The sequence below is a fragment of the Berghia stephanieae genome, chromosome 13 (assembly GCF_034508935.2).
Source record: "Berghia stephanieae isolate SIO BIC M18660-M18661 chromosome 13, UCSD_Bste_1.3, whole genome shotgun sequence".
NCBI classification, from domain to species: Eukaryota; Metazoa; Mollusca; class Gastropoda; order Nudibranchia; family Aeolidiidae; genus Berghia; species Berghia stephanieae.
This window is the reverse complement of record NC_088372.1, coordinates 6,850,705-6,876,759: the sequence shown is the minus strand read 5'-3', so window position 1 is coordinate 6,876,759 and position 26,055 is coordinate 6,850,705. Positions and strand designations below refer to the sequence as shown.

The 26,055-nt window shown below is 36.8% G+C and overlaps 1 protein-coding gene across 1 annotated transcript; it reads right to left on the bottom strand.

The window, feature by feature from the left end:
- Positions 1–632: 632 nt before the first annotated feature.
- On the bottom strand, positions 633–14,584 carry LOC144959039 (uncharacterized). The gene is made up of 5 exons (XM_078891380.1): positions 14,564–14,584; positions 11,914–12,092; positions 10,344–10,477; positions 2,612–2,720; positions 633–1,005 (listed from the first exon to the last, which is right to left on the bottom strand). The coding sequence occupies exons 2-5, from the start codon at positions 12,079–12,081 to the stop codon at positions 739–741; spliced, it is 678 nt and encodes a 225-aa protein (XP_078747506.1). The 5' UTR covers positions 12,082–12,092; positions 14,564–14,584; the 3' UTR covers positions 633–738.
- Positions 14,585–26,055: the final 11,471 nt, after the last annotated feature.

Below are 26,055 nucleotides of genomic sequence, written 5' to 3'. Positions count from 1 at the left end.
CACAAGCACAAAATCCAACAAAGAGGAATACACTCAAATGCTTACATAATAAATTCAAAATAACAAATATAATAATACATAACAGAGAGATGATTTACAAGGAAAAAAATATAATCTCCCAAAACAATAACTATGCATTTGACTTTTCCCTCCCTGTTAGGACTCCGGCCAGGGCCAGGACAAAACCAAGTAATCTCATTCCAAGACAAAGACAGAAAGCATGTTGGAAAACAGACATAGGGGGATAGAAGATACAGTATGTACCCCCCTGCCCACTATGGGAGGTCAGGAACCCCACCCATTGAGACCACACCTTTGTACCCTTATTGCACACAATATAGTCGTGACAACAACACTGTCAAGTCACATGATTATGAGGTTCAGAAAATTTGTTTACAGCTGTTTATAGAGGGACAACTGAGAAGAAGAAGAAAAAAAGTGTATCTTATTTTTTAAAAATTAACTATGAGTTTGGAAATCCTTCTCTCTCTCTCTCTCTCTCTCTCTCTCTCTCTCTCTCTCTCTCTCTCTCTCTCTCTCTCTCTCTTCTCTATCTATATATCTATATATATATATATATATATATAAATATATATCCTCTCTCTCTCTGACTTTCTCCCCCCCCCCTCTCTCTCTCTCTCTCTCTCTCTCTCTTTCTATCAATCCCTCTCTCTCTCTCTCTCTCTCTCTCTCTCTCTCTCTCAACATCACTTGCAATATTATTTTTAAATAACGGTGTTAAGATCGTTGCATCTTTAAGATCATTTTCAATTGTGCAAATATGTTGACAATCCGTTCAAAAATACTGTTGTTGTTTTTAAGAGTGTGTTGTTCTTCTAGAACGCAATCCGTGACATCTTTATCAAAGATCTTGTGGGAAGCAAGACCTTCAGTGAAGTTGTAGTAAGTAGCATCATCGGTATCATGTATATGTGGGACATTGAACACACGATGTGTAACACAATTTCTGTGCGTGAAAAGGTATATTCGGTAGCTGGCCGGGCCCTGCGGAGGAAATATAAAATATTGCATTGGAAATAAAAGATGTAGTAAGTCGATAGATTTGTCAATTAAAAAGCCCCAGCTTACCCCCAACCCTACTTAACTACCTACTTAACTACTCGCCTGTCCATCCATCTATTTATCCATCTACCCATCTATTCATCCTTCCATTCCATTCATTCATTATTCCATCTATTTACCTACCAACCTATGTACATACGTGTCAATTTATCTAACTGTCGTTTTTTTGGGTTTTTTTTGGTTATTTTCGTGTGTTATATTTGGATGAAAAAAAAAATATATGAAACATTACGATTACATAGAATTGATAATATTCATACGTGTAAAATGTGTTTTTTGAATGATATGGATACACTGTAAAAACTACAAAAGACGTCTAACTTCTACGTCATGGCACAAGACCGAAGGGCTAGAGCTCAGGTGGTCGCTGGTTCGTATAAGTTAGTAATTGAATTCAGTAGTCTGATGTCACGCCGCCCGGCAACGGCGGCCATCTTGTCTAAACAAAGAAAATCATTACTTTTTATTCTTCATGCTGGCTAGAACTTTTCTTATGCCTTGTGGTCAGAATGTGTAAAAGTCGAAATATGATCAAATTTATGGGGGGTTTTCCTTCTGGATACGCTTTTATGATCGCCCGGGAAATATTTCATACGGGCGTCCGCCATTGCTCCGATAGTTTACAGCCAGTGTTACTAAGTTACCATGCGTCATAAGGAAGGAAGTGACGTTACGACGTTAAGGGTATTAAGTAAGAATGATGTGGATGATGGTGTAGATTGTAGAGCGTCCCTACCTTGGCCAAGCGGAGGACATGCCCTGACAGCTGGGAGCTGTGTTCAACTCTCTCCCCATCGCTGTGAAAGTTTTTATTCTCTCTTTTCTTAGCGCAATTATTCCCTACTCACTGGATTTTGTTTTGGTAAATGCTATTTATTAATCACCATCATCGTAATCACCGTCTTCACCACCACCATTACCATAATCATCATCATCATCATCATCATCATCATCATCATCATCATCATCATCATCATCATCATCATCATCACTAGTATCATTATCTCAATATAATACGCCAATCTAAGCTGAAAAAATATCATACTGTGACTCCAGAAGGATGATGTATATACACCCTCGCAAAGCCACACTCAACATGAAATATGAGATGTACAACAGCTGTCCACATAGACGAAAACATCCTCTAATCAACTACAAACCAACGGAACCACTTCAACAAGCAACAACACACAACAAACCAAACTCGTGTAACACAGTCCCGACGATGGCTGGAAGACCTGAAACATCGATGTAGATTGACTCCAACGTCGAGGTAAATATTACAATGTATATATATATATATATATATATATATATATATATATATATATATATATATATATAGATAGATAGATAGATAGATAGATAGATAGATAGATAGATAGATAGATAGATAGATAGATAGATAGATAGATAGATAGGTAGATAGATAGATAGATAGATAGATAGGTAGATAGATAGATAGATAGATAGATAGATAGATAGATAGATAGATAGATAGATAGAGATATAGATAAGTGAAGCTTACAGTTTTGAAATACCATGGATCTAGCATCTCGCCATTCTCATGGAATCTACCCAAGAATTCAGCATTGTCGGGCACACATCGATGGATGGGGAATTCTTCAATACTTTTGCTGAAGACGACAAAAGATAAAACGGTATTAATCTTTTATATTGGCATCATGAACATAATTTATGATTTATTCATCAAGGATTCCAAACAGACGATTCTACTTCTGGAGTAAAGATTTGCTTTTATTGTGCCCTTTTTGGGTTTTGTAAAATCTCAGTTTTATTATAAAGTACGTGTAATTGCAAACCATATTATTAAGAGAAGCCCCTACCGTCTTATGAGAATAAATTTAGCAGTTCTATAATTTTATTTCATTTTTGACAAGATCCGGTTATAGATTGTGTCGCGTTAGGGTACCTTTATCGCAATAAGAATTCTAAATGTTAACCCTGAAAACTTTGAGTGCCAATCAGTGTAAATAAGAAAAATCTTTTGCTGAGAAATTCTCTGGCCGAGATTATTGAGGGGTTTAATAAAAGTATTTTTGGACTCTTTTCCAATGCAATCTCCCAATGGTTGCACAATGACATTGGGAACTTGTTCAAATTTACAAACACAGGATGTCAAGAGATTTATATTGTTTTGGATAATGTCATTTTTAACAGTGGTGTGTCGAAACTGATAGTTGGTTTTAACATAAAATTAATTTTATGTATTAATTTTTTTCTTTAGGATCTGTCTATGGTTATAATAGATTCATCTGGTGTTATCCTCATTATAAGGTCGGTCATATCAGCAGTGTTTTTCTTTTTATTATGACCCGGCATTGAATTACTATTGTTCACTAATTTATGACAGATAGAAGCAAAAAAAATGTTCGTTATGTCCAGAAATGATCTGCACGCCTATCGTGGTTACAGCCATGACGGAATTGATGCACACAAGGACTTTGAGCTCAAAGATTCCAAGCAAAAATGGCTGAAGATGCGGAAGAGGCAGAACGGTTTGTGGTATCATAATTAATTCTGCATCGTCCTTCCAAACAGAGTATAAAATGAATTCACAAATAAGCCACCGTTAAGAAGATCTATCTCATTCTGATACAAGCATACGTGTGTTTACATTTCTCTCCTGATTCAATCTTCTTGATCTAAATTCTAGAAATATTTAGGCAGTGACAATAGTACTCAATATTATTATTCAATATTGATATTGAATCTTCTCGCTCCCCTCACCAGAAACACAAACTTGAATGAAATATCGGACATCAAAACTTGTTCATTTTCGAATTGGGTTTATGTAATTTCTGCCTTCGAGAGGATTCCGGCTTGTGTGTGTACTTGAGATATCTAGTTGAGATTAGTTAGATACTTATCAGATTGGAGTGAACAACAAGATACAGTGATACAGTACAGCTAAGACTTAGATAGATCTAGTCATTTAACAAGTAAGAAGATGAGCTTAAACAGCAGTAGTAGGAAAGGTAGATCTGGCAGTGCCAGTACTAGTAGTGGCAGTAGTAGGAAAGAAAGCCCTGCACCGATGAGTACAAATAAGGCAAAAGCTGAGACTGAGACTTGCGGAAAATGTGAATATGTATGCAAAGAGATTGAGAAATGCTTACATTGCGAGCTCTGTGACCAGTGGTTTCATACTTTGTGCAAAAAGATAGATGATGACACCTATCAACTGTTGAAGAAAGACTCAGAAAAAGAATGTCAGCTGCTGCATTACTACTGCTCTAAGTCCTGCAACAAAGTGGCCTCAAAGTTCTTGGGCAATTTCATTCAGCTTGAAAAGAAAGTAGATAAACTCAGGAAAAAAGTAGAAGACGTAGATAAAAGTGTGAATATCATTCAAAAAGGTGAATTTACAGAGGAGATGATAGAAATAATGAAATCAACAGCAAAGGATGAGATAGAGGCCTACCCTATGTCTGAGGCGAGTGAGATTAAGGAGAGACTCAAGAGAAGTACAGAAGAAAAGTCAGATAGAGTAAGACAAGATTTAAATGAAATGAGGAAAATCAATGAAACTGAGGAGAAGAAGCAGGCAATGGTGAAAAAGAACCTGGAACTAGAAGAGGAGAGAAATGAAAGGGCTAAGAGAGTGAAGAATGTAATTATGTATGGCATACCCGAAGCTAAAGATGGCGACAACAAGGAAGATATAAGAAAAGCCAAATGGTACTCAAAGAGTTGCAGGTTCATGGAAACAAAGACAGCCTCAACCCTATAGAGCAAGTGATCAGATTGGGCAGAAGAGAAGATAGACCAAGACCCATGAAAATAAGTCTGATGTCAACGGATCAGCGTAACACTGCTCTTAGGAATAGCAAACAGTTGAAAGACCATAAACGGGAATGCTTACAGAAGGTGTATATTGGAGCTGACCAAACAATTATGCAAAGAGAGCAGGCCAAGGAGTTAAGAGAGGAGCTGAAGAGAAGACGAGAAGCAGGGGAAGATGTAGTCATATATAAGAAAAGGGTCATTTTCAGGGAAAAGTTTAGTGAACAAATAAGAAAGAGAGACAGCGATGTTGGAGGAAATGACTGGGACTGGGATGAGGAATGACTATATTGGAAACGTGTCAGTCCAATTGCCGAAAATGTTTCTGAGCAAGGACTCGAAGACAACAAGAAAATTCAAAAAAGAGAAGTACCAGTAAATGATAAGGAGGGGCAGCACGTGAATATGAAAAATACCCTGAAGTTCATGTACACGAACGCAGACAGTGTGATGAATAAGAGAGAGGAGCTAAAGGCTATGACAGAAGAAGAAGATCCAGATGTGATAGCAATAACAGAAGCTAAGCCAAAGAATGCAACAACACTCCCAACCATAGCAGAGTTAGGTATTGAGGGATACACTATAATAGCTAGCAGAGATTTTGAAACTTCCGGCAGAGGAGTATACTTATTGGTGAGAGAGAACCTCAAGGTTAACCCCATAGAGGAACTCACAGATCACGACTTTAGGGAGAGCGCTTGGTGCTCGATTGGAGTAACTGGACAAAGTCAGATACTAGTAGGAGTGATTTATCGGAGCCCAAATAGCACAGGAGAAAATAATGAGAGAATGTTGGAGATGATAAGGAGAGCATCACAAAAAAAGCATTCAGAGATAATAATTATGGGAGACTTCAACATGCCGGAACTGGAGTGGAAAGGGATGGACGAACCAAAAGAGGGAAGCCTGGAGGAAAGTTTCATAGAAACCATTGAAGATTGCTACCTACAACAGATAATAAAAGAACCCACGAGACAGAGAAAAAACCAGAAGCCCAACGTATTGGACTTGATATTGATGGAGGAAGAAAATGACATAATCGACCTAAGACTGAGCCACCCACTGGGAAAAAGCGACCATGCGACCATATTCCTAAAACTGAGGGCAACATCACAGACTGTAGATAAAAAACTGACACTCAGATATAGGAAGGCTGATCTAGAGAGTATGAAAGAGGAACTGGGGCATATCAAATGGGAGGAAATACTAATCGAGGACACCGTAGGAAACAACTGGAGTAGATTTACCAGAGTACTTAACCAATGCTTCGAGAAAAACATCCCGAAAAGCAGAGGGAACCGGGTTGGGAGAAGAAATCAACCTTGGATGACGCAGGACGTGAGAGAGGCATTACGGAAGAAGAAGGCAGTAAATAGAAGATACTCTAGAAGCAAAAAGGAAGTGGATTGGGACAAATACAAAAGAGTGAGAAACGCAACTACTAAAATAGTCCGACAAGCGCATCAAAAGTATGAGAACAAGATAGCAGAGGAAACGAAAGAAAATCCTAAAGTATTCTGGAGTTATGTAAACAGTAAAATGAAGACAAGACAGGGAACCTGTGACATAAAAAAAGAAGATGGCACTTGGGCATCTGAAGATGAAGACAAGGCAGAGGTGCTAAATCTCTTCTTTGCAAGTGTCTTTACAGTGGAGAACCAGAAAAACTTGCCAGATATTGCTAAAAGAAGTAATATAGATACTACACAATGGCCGATTACTGAAGAGAGAGTAATGAAGAGACTACAAAACCTAAAGGAGAGTAAATCACCTGGACCTGACAAACTTCATCCTTACATCCTAAAAAACTTAGCAGAGCAGCTAGTAGAACCCCTAACCAAGATATTTGTGACCCTCCGTCTCAAAACGGTATTATGTCGGGATGATTCAGACCCCAAAAAGTAAATTTAGAGATAGAATGATGAGAAATTCGACTTTAGAAGATTTCGCAAAGCAAGAAGTAGTCTTTATACTCAACCATAAAGTACAGAAATTAAACCCAAGTTGGATATTTGTGGCTATGAATTCAATTTCCCTTACCGAGTGGATCCCGACATAATACCGCTTCGATACGGTGGGTCACATTTATCCAGTCGATGAAAGAAGGAAGACTACCAAGGGAATGGAAAGAAGCTAACGTCACAGCCATATTCAAGAAGGGAGACAGAAAAAATCCAGAAAACTACAGACCAGTGAGCCTGACATCTGTCGTCTGCAAGCTCATGGAACAGCTGATTAGAGAAGAAATGGTTGATCATATGACCAAGAACAAACTATTCAGCAAAGATCAACATGGTTTCATGGCGGGAAGGTCTACAGTAACAAACCTACTTGAAAAAATGGATGACTGGACGATAGACCTGGAATTAGGCAACAATTTAGATGTCATATACCTCGACTTCAGAAAGGCATTTGACAAAGCTCCACACTGGCGCCTAATCAGGAAATTGGAACAGTATCAAATTAATGATCAGACAGTCAAATGGGTCCGAGATTTCCTCAAAGATAGAAGACAAAAAGTGATAGTGAATGGAACAGCATCAACAGAGAGACTGGTAACAAGTGGAGTTCCACAAGGAAGTGTACTGGGACCAGTTCTCTTCCTGATTTATATCAATGACTTGCCAGACAATCTATCATCTAAATGTAAAATCTTTGCCGATGATACTAAGCTCTATGGAGTAGCTAATACAGAAGAAGAAAGAAACACCTTACAACAAGATTTGAAAAAGCTTGAAGAATGATCCGAAATATGGCAGATGGAGTTCAATGTAGATAAATGTGCAGTTCTTCACTTAGGAAAAAACAACAGAGAAGCAAACTATATAATGAAAGAAAAACCCCTGCAGAAATCCAATGGGGAAAAAGACCTAGGAGTATTTATTGATAGGAAGCTAAACTTCAAGAAGCAAATTAAAGATGTTCAATCTAAGGCTAGTAAAACACTCGGAATAGTGAAAAGAAATTTCAAGAATCTGAAAACAAAACACATGACTACCATCTACAAGACTATGGTTAGATCAAAGCTGGAATATGCTAACTGCATATGGTATCCGAAGTTTGAGGGAGACAAAGACTGTTTGGAAAGAGTGCAAAGGAGAGCAACAAAACTTATCACACACCTGAAAGACAAAACATACTGTGAGAGATTGAAAGAATTAAATCTCCCGACCTTAGATTACAGGAAAAGAAGGGGAGATATGATCCAAACATATAAAATAGTAAAGGGAATAGACAGGGTAGAGGCAGGATTCCTTAAACCAAACAAGAACATTCAGACACGAGGAAACAGCAAGAAACTGAAAAAAAAACGTTTTAAAACAAATGAAAGAAGGAACTTTTTTTCATCTAGAATTGTAAATAACTGGAATAAACTACAAGAAACCACAGTATCAGCAAAAAATTTGAATAAATTCAAAGCAGAGTTGGAGATAAGCAACACCCTAGGAAACAAGTTCAATTATAAAAATTGGTCCAATCATTAATAGATGAGGAGGAGCGAAGGAGACTACACCAAGTCTAAAAGCTCTATACAGAGGTATCCAGGTATCCAGGTATCCAGGTAAGCACATTGTGGAGACAATAAAGATTAGCGGAGTTTTTTCCAAGTGCTAGAAAGCCTATAGCAGAAAAGGCATTTGTTAAGGTAAGAGAAATCTTTGATAAGGAAATAAAGTGGTCAATTCTTCGAGCTGAAAAATAGCTCCCGACATAAATTTGAAGGATTGTGAACAACGTTGTCAGTAAGAAATCCAATCTGTTTCCAAATAAAACTCATTATGCCCTGACTCTCTTTATCACTTTAATGTTCAAAAAATGCGAGGAGAAAATTGATTTTTAGAATAGAAAATGGTTTCACACGATTTAACATTCTTTCCGTAGGGCTTGACAATCATATAACGTGCATATATTAAGTCATTCTCTAAAGCCACTTGTCAAAATCGAACATCGATGCAATTCTGCATAATCCTACGTTTGAGGTGGTTTTGGTGGTCAGAATGCGATAGGTCCATATCACGTCTCAAGACACAATGTCACAAATCATCATAATTTGATTTATTGGAATCATATTGTATTCCCCAAGTTAACACCATGGTTTTCCAACAGAATGTGGTCCTACTGATGCGAGGCACATATAAATGGAATTTTCCAACGCTACACTTTCCTGATAGATGCATTGACAAAGGATAACATATTTCTTGACCACTCAGATCAACTGATTTTACATCCCTTGACATTCTTGGGGAGATTTGCATCTCTTATTGATGGTTTCGATAAATTAAAGCGTCAAAATAAAAACGCTATTGAATCTGCAATACCAGATATGTTGCGCAACACCCGGAAAGAGTTAAGAAGACGGTTAATGGCAATTAACAGAAACTTTTGGGCCCACATTGAAGCCTGACGCTTGCTACGTTTTCCAAACAACATTATTCCAAGGCTATGTGAATTAAAAGATAGTTGAAGGCAATTTGAAAGCAAGTTTTTAATATGTTTTGTGCCATAATTTTGGTCCGACTTAAAATTGGCATACTACATTAAATACCGTTATCAAAAACAAGGCGACAGATTTAATCGCTTTAATATTTCAAAATAAAAATCTTGTATAATTTTGTAATGGAATAATTTAGTGAAAATCTATTAATGCATCAAATTCAAAACATATCTAAACTTTTGATAACCCTTGTGAGGTCATAATAAATAATACACATTATTATTCAGATGATGTTATCCGATTTAGTATTATAATATTGTATATTATATCTTCAGTCTTACAAGATGAAATATGTCAATTCAGAGTGCATGCGACTGAATAACTAAGAAAGACATTAGAAAATGTGTTATAATAATAATAATAATAATAATAATAATAATAATAATAATAATAATAATAATAATAATAATAATAATAATAATAATAATAATAATAATAATAATATAATAATAATATAATAGATCTTTATTGTCCATAAATATGGCAATTTGTCATTTAGTTGCACTTGTTATAACGTTAAACGAAAACTATAACATTGAACAGATATTTCACTCCTACTTATTTTATCTCTCTCTCTCTCTCTCTCTCTCTCTCTCTCTCTCTCTCTCTCTCTCTCTCTCTCTCTCTCTCTCTCTCTCTCTCTCTCTCTCTCTCTCTCTTCTATTACATAGAAAACGGCGACGCATTATCAAAAGGCAACATGGAACATCTATAGATGACTTCAAAATTTGAGAATTGTATCCCAAAGCTTCGATATGACAATAGACTGGGTCTATATGAATTGAGTTTATGAAAGCAATCGTAAATATGTTTCAACGAATTTTCCTAACATATTGTGTCCATTAATTTCAATGAAATGGTTCGCACCATTTATAATCTGCCGGCTAACGGATTTAAAACCCTCTTGTATATTTTTCTAGCACAGATATATTCTTTTGATTACAGAAGCAACACTTACTAGCATTGTCCGTCGGTTTTCCTATGATAGTGAATGTTGTTGTTCCCATCAAACAGACTCCAGTCAACTCCGTACTCTCCATACAAATAGACGACTGCAAGTTTTCGATTATAGTCAAAATGCATTTTCATTTTCTGAAAATAGAAGTTTAAAAGGGATGTTTTGCCTTTGAAGTCATGAATATTTAGAGAACTGGATTTGACGTATCGCATTAAATCGGTATTAGAATCGGACTAAATCGGACCTCGAAAATCAAATTTGGAAATAGGATAATGAGAAATATAGAACTATTTTTGTACATTGACAGAAAGTGCATGCATTCTCTTTCACAATTGTGACCCATCGTCTCAAAACGGTATTATGTCAGAACAAACAAGATGCTTAAAAGTAAAATTTAATGTTAAAACTGGTCCAAAAAAAATAAATTGTTGGCATTTTCACCCTAAAATTTGGTATCCATTCTCCTCAATAAAACGTACAAACTCAACACATATCTGAAATTTCTGGCCATAAATTAAGTTTTCAACAACTTAACAATCCCGACTTAATACCATTTTGAGGCGAAGGGTCACAATTACTACTTACTTAATCCTCATCGACCCATAGGGCGCTAAGACATCGAGTAAAGACTTTCATTTCTGCATGGACACGGATGTTGTTACAGGCAAGGCCAGACTTCTTAAGCTCTTTATCCACGGATCTTCTTCATGTTTCATTGGGTCCGCCTCTTCGTCTCCTGCCATCAACGATTTAGCAGAGTGCTATTCTTGGCAGAGTAATGTCCTCCTTTCTGGCAAAGCTAACCGTGACTATCTGCGTCTCTTTATAGTTGTTTTATTTCTGTGTTGGTCATCTGATCCTCTTGACCAAACTATAGTGTCTCCATTTCAGAGAAAGCCTTTTTTCTACGCCACAGTCCAGCGGAATCAGATATTATATCCCGAAAGATCTATTCTGAATCCCAGTCATCGAGTAGTCTCCACCGCCCTGAATGTGGGCAGTGGCGTGGCATGCTTACAGTATGAGGTGGCGCCAGAATCAGACGAAAATTACTTAAAACATGCTATATTTGTAAATATAAAAGAAAGAAACAAATTTAAAGAAAAGACTTACTTAAATAAGTGAAAGGCGGTATATATCATTTCTCAGTTTTATCTTTATTTTAAATGCTGTAATCCACTTTTAAAAGATGGACGTGATGCCTGGCACCAAAATCAACCTACATAGCCACGCCCCTGAAGGTGGGGTCCGTTTTGACCAGGGGCAGTCTTCATGATCGGTACGACAGGAGTACCACATGCGTTTAAACATAGTCAGCTGCTAAACGCCTTTTGAGAAGCCAGCGTGTGATGTTTGGTCCAAATCTTTCCAATTAAAAAATTCAAAAATTGATGATGATGATGATGGTGATGATGATGATGATGATGATGATGATGATGATGATGATGATGTTGATGATGATGATGTTGATGATGATGTTGTTGATGATGATGATGATGATGATGATGATGATGATGATGATGATGATGATGATGATGATGACAGCAACAACAAAAATAAAGGCACAAACCCAAGTGTTGTTGTGGGTAGCAGCTTGTTCCAATGGCAGGAGAAACTTAGCTTCGATGCTCCCAACAGGAGGATGGCATCTGCATGGTTTATAGTCATCACCCTGTGTAGGATTCAATACTACCATCGCCAGAATGGCCGTCAAAAGGAGGTGGTGTTTGTGTGACATCTTGAATCCGGCTGTAATAGGATATATATATATATATATATATATATATATATATATATATATATATATATATATTATAAGAGAGAGAGAGAGAGAGAGAGAGAGAGGGGAGGGAGAGAGAGAGAGAGAGGGGGGGGAGAGAGAGTTAAAGATAGAGAAAGAGAGAGAGAGAGAGAAAGAGATAGAGAGAGATATATGTCAAAATAAATAGATGACCGGGAGGGAAGTATTATAGTAGTAGATTGAATAATTTGTTACCGATAGAGGTTGTCACGTTCTTACTGTAGGGTGGTTTGAACCATGTTATATTTCGTTTTCTGTGACATTTTTTCGTTCGGGAGGAAATGGTCTCTTCTTCATATTTTAGGTTGTAGTCATAGCCCCGTACAATGGAATGTTGTTGCAAAATCTTCCAGGACATCAATATTAAAATTACCATCGAAGCCAACAAAAAGAATATGATTTCTTAGACATAACTATCAACCTGAACAACGGCACCTACCAACCATTTTCAAAAGCCAACAAAACCCTATTGTACGTCCCTAGACATAGCAACCACCGGCCATCTATAATAAAAAATCCCAGAGAGCATTAACAAACGAGTATCAAACAACTCTACAAACAACAACATATTTAACGATGCAATCCCTCCATACACAAACGCACTAAAGAAGAGACCATTATCACCCCAACGAAAATACGTCAAAGAAAACGAAATATAACATGGTTCAACCCACCCTTCAGTAAGAATGTGACAACCTCTATCGGTAACAAATTCTTCAATCTACTACAAAAATGCCTCCCTCCCGTCCTACACCCCATCATGAACAAAAACACCATCAAATTAGGATACACCTGCATGCCAAACACATACAACAAACGAAAACTATCACATCCATCTCAGCCCAGCAACAACCTAGAGAAAAAATGCAACTGCAGGACCCAGGCAACATGCCCACTAAACGGTAATTGTCTGACTCAAAACGTTATTTATCAAGCAAAAAGTTACACGACCAGACACACCAAAACAATAAACATACATTGGCCTCACCGAGTGTTCATTCAAAACCAGATAGAACCTGCATAAAGCTTCCCTCAGAAACATACACAAATGACATTCTACTACACTAAGCGAACACATTTGGAACCTCTAAGAAAAAAAGGTACAAAACAGTAATACATGGAAAATCATCTCCAGAGCACAGTCCTACTCCCCGTCTTCTAAGATGTGCAACCTCTGCTTAGAAGAAAAATTCTTCATCATGAAAAAGCCGAACATGGCAACACTCAAGAGAAGAAACGAACTAACATCTTCATCCAGACATAAAAACAAACACCTTTTATGTAACTACGAACCACCTTTAAAACACGAAGCCGGGAAACTACGGCAAAGACAACATTCTACTCTCACGTTCACTTCCTGATGAAAGCGAATGCTCGAAACAATATTGTAGCAGTTGATTATAATTATACTTGAAATATTATATATATATATATATAATATATATATATATATATATATATATATATATTTATATTATATATATAGATAGATAGATAGATGTATATATATATTATATATATATATATATATATATATATATATATATTATTATTATTATTATTTAAAATATTTACCACAATGTTTGAGACAGTCTACATTAATGTTTCAGGCTTAATTTGCCATCGTCAGGACTGAGTTGTTTTGTTGACTGTTGTTGTTTCTTGAAGTGGTTCCGGTTTAAAGTTGCTTAACAAGAATTTACGCCGATGGGGACACCTTCCGTAGATCTCACTTTTCATGTTGAGTGTGGCTTCATGAGGTTGTTTGATTATAGTATATTTTTCTTCCAGGCATAAGCTACATTGTTTTGATGTTGGTGTGTATCCTGTTGCTTTAGATAAAATTTTCCATGAAATGTTGTGGTCTATTTTGTTGTCTTTTAATTTCCAAATATGTTCGCTGAGTTTTATGGATGTTTTTTTTTTGTTAGTGTTTCTAAATGTTGAGGTGTGGAGGTTGTATCTTGTTTTGAAATTATTTTCTGTTAGTCCTAGAGAGAGAGAGAGAGAGAGAGAGAGAGAGAGAGATAGATAGATAGATAGATAGATAGATATTGGCAGAGAGAGAGAGAGAGAGAGAGAGAGAGAGACCTATTGACAGATAAATATAACATGATGAAATGGTAGATAGATAAATGGATAATTTGGTGGCTAGATAGATCTTTAGCAAGGTGGATAGAAACATATTATCTATTTAGATAGATAAATAGATAGACATATAGTAAGATAGAAAGCCAGATAGACCTATAGATAAATAAATAGATAGATAGATAGATAGAGAGAGAGAGAGAGAGAGAGAGAGAGAGATAGAGAGAGAGAGAGAGACATCATTAACGAAATTTAGAAGCCTCATAAAGAATTTCACAATATTATTGAAAAGAAATGCATAACAAAGAGAAGTTATATTATTAGTACTAACCTTTCAGTCGATGTTCATGGCCATGGGTCAGGAAAGTCTGCCTTTCCTACTGTTAAACTCGTTCATTTATTCATTTAAATTATTTACATTTATCTGACAAAGACGTGCAATGCTAATCGTTCAAGTGCTTGCACAAGTAGAGCCTTCAGAATCTATTTGAATATTCATAAAATATTATTTAAGTCGTTGAAAAATTTTGAGAGAAACTTCATTTTTCAAGAATATTTTAGTGCGGCTATGTGGTCTAGTGGTATGACACTCGCTTTCGGATCAGAAGGTGCTGGGTTCAAGCCTCGCAAGAGTCGAATCCTTGGAGAAGGCTCTTTACTCACATTCTCTCACCGTACTCAGGTGTAAAATGAGTACCTGGCCGTTAATAGCGTTGTCTCTGTCCCAAAAATTTGTAATATCGCCTGACAGGCGTCATGTCCCGTCCTACATGTTAAATGCTGCCCTTGACCAGGGACCCCTTGTAAAGCGCTTTGAGCACATTTAGTGGATATTGCGCTATATAAAAGCTCTTTATTATATTATTATTATGTAGTTTTATTGGGTACCTAACATAAAAGGTAAATTATAAATATTCAAAATGGGTGTGTCTTACTATATTCATAAAATATTATGTGAGTCGTTGAAAACACTTTTTGAATTTTGAAAACCCATACACAAATAAGAAAATGAGAGAAACTTCATCTTTCAAGAACTCCGAATATGTTTAGTATTCCAATAAATAGTTAGTTGTAAGAAGATGGTTCAACTTTGACTCAACAGCAAACTGATTTGTCATACTTGTGAAACACATTTAAAAATCGTAGTGACTGAGAGATGAAAACGTTGCTGCTCGAAGCTCGAAGAAATAACTAATTATGTGAAATTGAATGTAAGCTTCAATTTAATTACAAAAACAGATCAAATGAACGTTTCGGGTTTCCCCTTTAAGTTAAGTGTAATCTTAACTACGCCACTACTACATTATCTCATCCATCTGTGGTGTTTCATTCATCCTGTTTTGTTGATAAATGGGGAAACCCGAAACGTTCATTTGATCTGTTTTTGTAATTAAATTGAAGCAGCTTACATTCAATTTCACATAATTATTTATAGTGACTGAGAGAAGAGTTGAGCTGTTTACGAATTGTGTTCTTGGTCTTTGTCACAGTAAAGGTTGTTCACAATTATCTTATTAAATTTTATTTTATTAAGAACTGAATTCATCTCACTCCAGTTATATTTCAGTAGGCTTAGAAAAACTTTACCATCTAATATTAGATCATCTTTCCTTTAATAGCCTTCCCTTAATTTCTAATTAGTGAATACTTTTCGTTCTACTTTCTGTCACGTAGCCACTTACTATATATAGAATGCGCTTGGCCAAGGAGTTCACAACATTGCCATCCGGAAGTATAACGGACCAACACACAAACTCTGTGTAACCATGAACTTTTATAGTCTTGTTAATACAGTTTAGTGAGAACAACTCACAAACGCGGATGGCAAAAACAACAACAAAGGCCTGAGTGACGTCATCTGCATACTATCTATAAAAGCTGATAGGTCTAACAATCTACACTCATTTCTCTCTACATCTATGCCGGACGGCCAGCCGCTCCATTCCTCATACATTGATATATTTGAAGATTTTTATCTTTTGGTACTTTGTGGATATTTTATCTCCACCATCAAGACGCCGGAGCTTTTACCTTTGACAGTGCAATCTTCAACACTTCAAGGCTCAAACCTGAGCCCGCTGTCGAAGAAATAAATAATTGATCCCTTCCCAACTGCCTGGAAGTAGAACCTTACAACCTGAGCCCGCCGTCGGAGGAATAAATAATCCATCCCTTTCAACTGCCGGGAAACGTAACCTTACAAACCTGATATCATATCATATCATCATAAGTTACGTAATATCTTCACATTTCTTTTTGTAACTGCCACAATCACTATTCATCTAGCAATGACAATGAAAATTTTTGTTTTCCATTTTTGTAGGAAATACTACTCTTAAATCAAAGCCCTATCTCCACTGAGTAAAACTCTTTTTGAATTTTGAAAATCCATTAATATATAACAAAGTTATGCAGTTTCAAAGATGTCATTTATTTGGATGACTCACAAAGAGAAAAAAATACGGAAAATATGGGACGCTTTTTCTGCGTTTTATTCTGGTTTGTGCCTGTATCTCGCTTAATACGTGGAATTAGATATTAAATTTTGGCAATTTATGGCAAAATTATCAGAAAATATGATGAAGAAATCAGAAGAGTTCTAACTTGTATAGTTTTAGAGCTGTATGGCTAGGGTCAACTATAAATTTGTTTTAAAATATACATAATATTGATCATTTGGAACTTTTCCGAAGTGTAATCTTGTGTCTACAACCCATACAAATGATACGAAAAATGCCTGCTGAATTATTATCAATCAGTCCCGTGAGACCATGGTTTATGTTATTTCTAGTATTTATTTGAGAGAGAGAGAGAGAGAGAGAGAGAGATAGGGAGAGAGAGAGAGAGAGAGAGAGAGAGAGAGAGAGAGAATGTGTTAATCTACTATCCCTATGACATAACAATGAATGAAACAATACCTTAAGATTAATTAACATAAACGCAAGATTTTATTTTCTACACTACGTTGACAGTGCATCAAAAGAAGTTGTTTTTTTTTTTTTTTTGCACTTTCATTAAACATATAAAAATTAAAATTTATATAGCGCAATATCCACTAAATGTGCTCAAAGCGCTTTACAAGTGGTTTCTGGTCAACAAAAAATTTACATGTAGGACGGGACATGACGCCTGGTAGGCGATATTACAATTTCTCGGACACAGATAACGCTGTTAACTGCCAGGTACTCATTTTACACCTGAGTACGGTGAGAAAATTTGGGTAAAGAGCCTTCTCCAAGGACTCAACTATGCGCCGGGCGCGAGGCTCGAACCCTGGACCTTCCGATCCGAAAGCGACTGTCATACCACTAGACCACATAGCCGCATACTTTCATTGCGGAAGTGCAATCCACATTATTCATATTTGATGTGGTTTTATCCCTTTGCCCATCACAAAAATATGGTCACCAGGGTTATATAATGATATATAAACTTTTTTGCTAATAAGAAACATTATTTATAAATTTCTGATGATATACTACGGAAAATAGAAGTAGGATTAAAGATATTAACCCAGAGATTACAATACAATCTGTTGTTCCTTTTATAGAGGGTAAATTTTAAACTGTAATCTGTCACTCAAATTGATATTATGAGTATTTAAATAATATATTTCTCGGCTTTTGAGTGATTCCCTCATAGACATTATCGTTCATGCCCTTGTGACCAGTAGGCGTGATTTTTATAAATGAGCTTTTATAATTCGCAATATGCACTAAATGTGCTCAAGGCGCTTTACAAATGGTCCCTGACCAACAGCAACACGTAACATGAATGGAGAACAAGGGGAAATTTGCCTTTATGGTCTATTCCAAGGGAAGACTGGAATAACCCAGGCGTCAGCCGGAGTGCAGCGCCGATAAGTGAGCTAGGGCTAGTGATTTTCTCAAGACCACACAACCAGGCAGGTTGTCGAACTCGGTACCTTTCGGGTACGAAGCAAAGACCGTGCGACTGAGTCTCGCTGCCCCCCTGTTTATGTATGGATTTTCAAAATTCATAAAGTGTTTTCAATGGCTTACATAATATTTTAATGTAAATGTTGCTGCTCGAAGCTCGAAAAAAAAACTAATAATGTGAAATTGAAAGTAAGCTTCAATATAATTACAAAAACAGATCAAATGAACGTTTCGGGTTTCCCCTTTATCAACAAAACAGGATGAATGAAACACCACAGATTATGAATGAGATAATGTGGTAGTGATTCATCTTAACTACGCCAGTACCACATTATCTCATTCATCTGTGGTATTTCATTCATCCTGTTTTGTTGATAAAGGGGAAACCCGAAACGTTCATTTTATCTGTTTTTGTAATTAAATTGAAGCTTACATTCAATTCCACATTATTAGTTATTTCTTAATAGTTTATGAATATAGTAAGAGACACTCATTCACGCAGGGACCTAATACAACGTACAATTATCATGTTCACACAACGACGAGGCAGGTTGTCGAACTGGGTACCTTTTGGGTACGAAGCAAAGAGCGTACCACTGAGCCACACTACCATGGCTTATGTTATTTCTAGTATTTATTTGAGAGAGAGAGAGAGAGAGAGAGAGAGAGAGAGAGAGATAGGGAGAGAGAGAGGGAGAGAGAGAGAGAGAGAGAGAGAGAGAGAGAGAAAGAGAATGTGTTAATCTACTATCCCTATGACATAACAATGAATGAAACAATACCTTAAGATTAATTAACATAAACGCAAGATTTTATTTTCTACACTCCGTTGACAGTGCATCAAAAGAAGTTGTTTTTTTTTTTTTTTTTGCACTTTCATTAAACATATAAAAATTAAAATTTATATAGCGCAATATCCACTAAATGTGCTCAAAGCGCTTTACAAGTGGTTTCTGGTCAACAAAAAATTTACATGTAGGACGGGACATGACGCCTGGTAGGCGATATTACAATTTTTCGGACACAGATAAAGCTGTTAACTGCCAGGTACTCATTTTACACCTGAGTACGGTGAGAAAATTTGGGTAAAGAGCCTTCTCCAAGGACTCAACTATGCGCCGGGCGCGAGGCTCGAACCCTGGACCTTCCGATCCGAAGCGACTGTCATACCGCTAGACCACATAGCCGCATACTTTCATTGCGGAAGTGCAATCCACATTATTCATATTTGATGTGGTTTTATCCCTTTGCCCATCACAAAAATATGGTCACCAGGGTTATATAATGATATATAAACTTTTTGCTAATAAGAAACATTATTTATAAATTTCTGATGATATACTACGGAAAATAGAAGTAGGATTAAAGATATTAACCCAGAGATTACAATACAATCTGTTGTTCCTTTTATAGAGGGTAAATTTTAAACTGTAATCTGTCACTCAAATTGATATTATGACTATTTAAATAATATATTTCTCGGCTTTTGAGTGATTCCCTCATAGACATTATCGTTCATGCCCTTGTGACCAGTAGGCGTGATTTTTTTTAATGAGCTTTTATAATTCGCAATATGCACTAAATGTGCTCAAAGCGCTTTACAGATGGTCCCTGACCAACAGCAACACGTAACATGAATGGAGAACAAGGGGAAATTTGCCTTTATGGTCTATTCCAAGGGAAGACTGGAATAACCCAGGCGTCAGCCGGAGTGCAGCGCCGATAAGTGAGCTAGGGCTAGGTGATTTTCTCAAGACCACACAACCAGGCAGGTTGTCGAACTCGGTACCTTTCGGGTACGAAGCAAAGACCGTGCGACTGAGTCTCGCTGCCCCCCTGTTTATGTATGGATTTTCAAAATTCATAAAGTGTTTTCAATGGCTTACATAATATTTTAATGTAAATGTTGCTGCTCGAAGCTCGAAGAAAAAACTAATAATGTGAAATTGAAAGTAAGCTTCAATATAATTGCAAAAATAGATCAAATGAACGTTTCGGGTTTCCCCTTTATCAACAAAACAGGATGAATGAAACACCACAGATTATGAATGAGATAATGTGGTAGTGATTCATCTTAACTACGCCAGTACCACATTATCTCATTCATCTGTGGTATTTCATTCATCCTGTTTTGTTGATAAAGGGGAAACCCGAAACGTTCATTTTATCTGTTTTTGTAATTAAATTGAAGCTTACATTCAATTCCACATTATTAGTTATTTCTTAATAGTTTATGAATATAGTAAGAGACACTCCATTCACGCAGGGACCTAATACAACGTACAATTATCATGTTCACACAACGACGAGGCAGGTTGTCGAACTGGGTACCTTTTGGGTACGAAGCAAAGAGCGTACCACTGAGCCACACTACCATGGCTTATGTTATTTCTAGTATTTATTTGAGAGAGAGAGAGAAAGAGAGAGAGAGAGATAGGGAGAGAGAGAGGGAGAGAGAGAGAGAGAGAGAGAGAGAGAGAGAGAGAGAGAAAGAGAATGTGTTAATCTACTATCCCTATGACATAACAATGAATGAAACAATACCTTAAGATTAGTTAACATAAACGCAAGATTTTATTTTCTACACTCCGTTGACAGTGCATCAAAAGAAGTTGGGTTTTTTTTTTTGCACTTTCATTAAACATATAAAAATTAAAATTTATATAGGGCAATATCCACTAAATGTGCTCAAAGCGCTTTACAAGTGGTTTCTGGTCAACAAAAAATTTACATGTAGGACGGGACATGACGCCTGGTAGGCGATATTACAATTTTTCGGACACAGATAACGCTGTTAACTGCCAGGTACTCATTTTACACCTGAGTACGGTGAGAAAATTTGGGTAAAGAGCCTTCTCCAAGGACTCAACTATGCGCCGGGCGCGAGGCTCGAACCCTGGACCTTCCGATCCGAAAGCGACTGTCATACCACTAGACCACATAGCCGCATACTTTCATTGCGAAAGTGCAATCCACATTATTCATATTTGATGTGGTTTTTCTCTCTATATTTGCCCATCACAAAAATATGGTCACAAGAGTTATATAATGATATTTAAACTTTTTTGCTAATAAGAAGCATTATTTATAAATTGCTGATGATATACTACGGAAATCTAAGACAATAAAATAGAAGTATCTAGCACTAAAGATCTTAACCCATAGGATACAATACAACCTGTTGTTCCTTTTATAAAGGGTAAAATTTAAACTGTAATTTGTCACTCAAATTGGATTCAGTAGTCTGATGTCACGCCGTCCGGCAATGGCGGCCATCTTGGTTCTAAACAAAGAAAATCATTACTTTTTATTCTTCATGCTGGCTAGAACTTTTCATATGCCTTCTGATCAGAATGTATAAAAGTCAAAACATGATCAAAGTTATGTTTTTTTTCCTATGGATACGCTTTTATGCTCGCCGGAGAAATATTTCATACGGGCGTCCGCCATTGTTCCGATAGTTTAGAGCCAGTGTTACTAAGTTACCATGCGTCATTAGGAAGGAAGTGACGCTACGACTGTTGAAGAGTATTGATATTATGGGTATTTAAATAATATATTTCTTGGCTTTGGAGTGATTCCCTCATAGATATTATGGTTCATGCGCTTGTGTCCAGTAGGCGTGATTTTTTTTTAAAGATGAGCTTTTATAATGCGCAATATACACTAAATGTACTCAAAGCGCTTTACAGATGGTCCCTGAACAATAGCAACACGTAACATGTAGAACAAGGGGAAATTTGTCTTTATGGTCTATTCCAAGGGAAGACTGGAATAACCCAGGCGTCAGCCGGAGTGCAACGCCGATAAGTGAGCTAGGGCTAGGTGATTTTCTCAAGGCCACACAACGAGGCAGGTTGTCGAACTCGGTACCTTTTGGGTACGAACCAAAGACCGTGCGACTGAGCCTCGCTGCCCCCTGTTTATGTATGGATTTTCACAATTCATAAAGTGTTTTCACTGACTTACATAATATTTTAATGTAAATGTTGCTGCTCGTAGCTCGAAGAAATAACTAATAATGTGAAGTTGAATGTAAGCTTCAATTTAATTACAAAAATAGATCAAATGAACGTTTCGGGTTTCCCCTTTATCAACAAAACAGGATGAATGAAACACCACAGATTATGAATGAGATAATGTGGTAGTGATTCATCTTTACTACACCAGTACCACATTATCTAATTCATCTGTGGTATTTCATTCATCCTGTTTTGTTGATAAAGGGGAAACCCGAAACGTTCATTTGATCTGTTTTTGTAATTATGAAGCCTACATTTAATTCCACATTATTAGTTATTTCTTAATAGTTTATGAATATAGTAAGAGACACTCCATTCATGCAGGGACCTAATACAACGTACACTTATCATCTTCACACAACGACGAGGCCGTACCACACTGCCCCCCCCCCCCCCCCCGCTTCCCCCCCCCCTACCCCTCCCCGCTATTTATTTACGGATTTTCAAAATTCATAAAGTGTTTTCAACGACCTACGTAAGATTTTATGAATATAGTAAGAGACACTCTATTCATGTAGGGACCTAATACGACGTACAATTACCATGTTCTCTATCCTATTTTGCACGATTCAAGGGCTTTTGGGCCCCAATTTTCTACCAGTAACAGGCTTGAGACAACATGGGAGAAACATAAATGTATTCAAATGGATTCTAAATGACATATTCGTGCAAGCACTTGACCGATTCGCGTACCATGTCCCTTACCAAATCATTGTAAATAATTTAAATGATTATATGAAAGAGTTTTGACAGTAGAAGACACAGACTTACCTTGCCGATGCCCATAAACCTCGACCAAAGGGTAAGTATTAATATTATAATAGAATAACTTTTCATTTTTATGCATACCCTTGCCTTATAATTTTGTGCAAAACTTTATAACGTTTCTAAATTTCACTAAATTTACCAAATAATCAATTCATTTTACTATCTATCTATATATAATAAAAAACAACAATAACCATGAATTAATAGTGCTCAACTTTTTGATAAAAGGAGCTATTTTTAAATATTTCAAGTATAATTATGATCAACTTCTACAATATTGTTATTCTTTCGAGCATTCGCTCTCATCAGGAAGTGAAAGTGAAAGTAGATTGTTATTGTGTGTATCGTACTTATTCGGCTTCGCGGTTATGGTGCTTAGTAATTACATAAAAGGTGTTTGTTTCTATGTCTGCATGAAGAGGTTTGTTCATTTCTTTTACTGAATGTTGCCATGTTCGGTTTTGTGATGATGTAGAATTTATATTACAAGAGGAAGTTGCAAATTTTAGAAGATGGGGAGTACGACTGTGCTCTAGAGATGATTTTCCATGTAAATGCTGTGTTGCATTTTTTAAATTTCATTTGAGGTTCCAAATGAGTTCGTTTAGTGTAGTATGAAAACTAGCATTCCTCTCTTTCCTCCCTCTCTCTCTCTCTCTCTCTCTCTCTCTCTCTCTCTCTCTCTCCCTCTCTCTCTGTGCCGACTGATGAAATGAAGGACATGGAAACGTCCGTTTCGGCTTAAAAAGACGTGAGTGAATTAATTTATATTTATATGCTCTAACCTAAATTATCGAGCACTCTCGTACCTACAAGTACCCACCAACAATAGGGAATGAGATTAGCGGAAGAGGACGAGAGACGCATGCGCACAACCAACATGACGTTCTCTCTCTAATAACTTTTCCACCAGTGACGTCACACACTATGGGTGACGTCATATCAAGGGACGCTACTCTTCCGCTAATCTCATTCCCTATAATATCCTTTTCTCCGATGACAGGCCGGATTCAAGATGTCACACAATCACCACGTCCTTTTGACGGCCATTCTGGTGATGGTAGTATTGAATCCTACACAGGGTGATGACTATAAACCATGCAGATGTCATCTCTTGGGAGCATCGATGCTACGTTCCGCCTGTCTCCGGAAGAGGCTGCTAGTAAAAACAACACTTGGGTTTGTTTGTTAATTTTTGTTAACGCCATTCTCATCATCATCATCATCATCATCATCATCATCATCATCATCATCATCATCATCATCACCATCATCATCATCATCATCATCATCATCATCATCATCATCATCATCATCATAATCATCATCATCATTAATATTACTCCCCATATTTTATCTGAATGAATAAAACACTGAATTAGAATATTTAAATACCTCAAACTAATGTCACAATTTATTATATTTTAAGAATGCATCATAAATGATCATTAGGTAACAACACATAATATGTATTAAAGGTTATATAACTTAAAATATGTGACCCTTCGCCTCAAAACGGTATTCAGTCAGGATTGTTAAGTTTTTTGGAAACTGAATTTATAGCCAGAATTTCAGATATGTGTTGAGTTTGTATGTTTTATTGAGGAGAATGGATACCATATTTTAGGGTGCTAATGCCAACAATTTATATTTTTGACCAGTTTAACATTAAATTCGGCTTTTAAGCATCTTGTTTGTTCCGACATAATACCGTTTTGAGACAATGGGTCACTTATAGCCTGTACATCAACAACAATAACGAGAGGCTTTATATAGATAGAACGTAGATGACGAAATTCAGGCCTTTGTTATTGTTTTTTGCCATCCGCGTTTGTGAGTAACTCTCACTAAACTGTATTAACCAGACTATAAACGTTTAAGGTTACACATAGTTTTGTGTGTTGGTCCGTTATACTTCCGGATGGCAATGTTGTGAACTCCTTAGCCAAGCGCATACTATCTATAGAGCTATATCACTAAACGCGCTCAACCCTCAAGCGCTTTACAAACTTTACAAGGTGTTCGTGGCCAACACCAACACTTGATTAACATGTGGGACGAGACATGACGTATGTAGGCAGAGTTATAACACACTATGCATGACTTTCCACCAACTTACAATGCCAAGTAGCATGTTTTTATTTTATTTTTTTTAAGGGTTTTACGGCGCTTGCAACACATTTAGGTTATATCAGCGCCAATAAAATGGAAGAAAATGGGACAGTAAAAAGTTCTAGAGTTACAATTAAAGCACCCAAGAAAAAGTAAGACAAAGGGGAACTGGGAAGTAATAGAGATCAGATGTAGATTCCAAGAGCAAACCACCAATATACTTAGTTTGAGACCACGTATAAGTCTCATACTTGTGAGGACAATTTTATATTCAGAAAAGTGAGTGGAGCAGGCACTTATGTTGGGAACAACAAGAGAGAAGTGAGTAGGGAAGTGCCAGAAGACAATAGAGAATAACAATTTTTTCCGGCGGAGATGGGGGTTTGAACCCGCGACCTTATTGGTACGACAACTCCGCCTGGCCGGTGAGAACGTGACTCTACGTATGAGCACTTTTTGTCATTGTACAAAACAAATTAATCTCATTTCTCATTATCTTATTTATTAATTTACTTTTCAAGGTCCGATGTATCCTGATACAATGCTACACGTCAAATTCATTTTTCTAAAAATTCGTAACTAGCGATTATGTGGTCTTGTGGTATGGCAAACTGTTGTAATTCATAGAATTTAAGTCAGAACTCACTGGAGGCCATTTATCTTTATAGTTAAATCAAATGGGATATCTGCTATTCATCAACTCTATCCCGAACGGTAATTTGTTTTTCAACACTCGCTCTCGGATCGAAAGGTCCTGGGTTCTAGCCTCGCTCGGCGCATAGTTGAGTCCTTGGAAAAGGCTCTTTACTCACATTCTCTCACCGTACTCAGGTGTAAAATGAGTACCTGACCGTTAACGGCGTTGTCTCTGTCCGAAAGAATTATAATATCGCCTTACAGGCGTCATGTCTTGTCCTAAATGTTAAATGTTGCTGTTGGACAGGGACCCATTGTAAAGCGCTTTGAGCACGTTTAGTGGAAATTGCGCGATATAAAAGCTCATTTTTTAAATATTTTTTTTT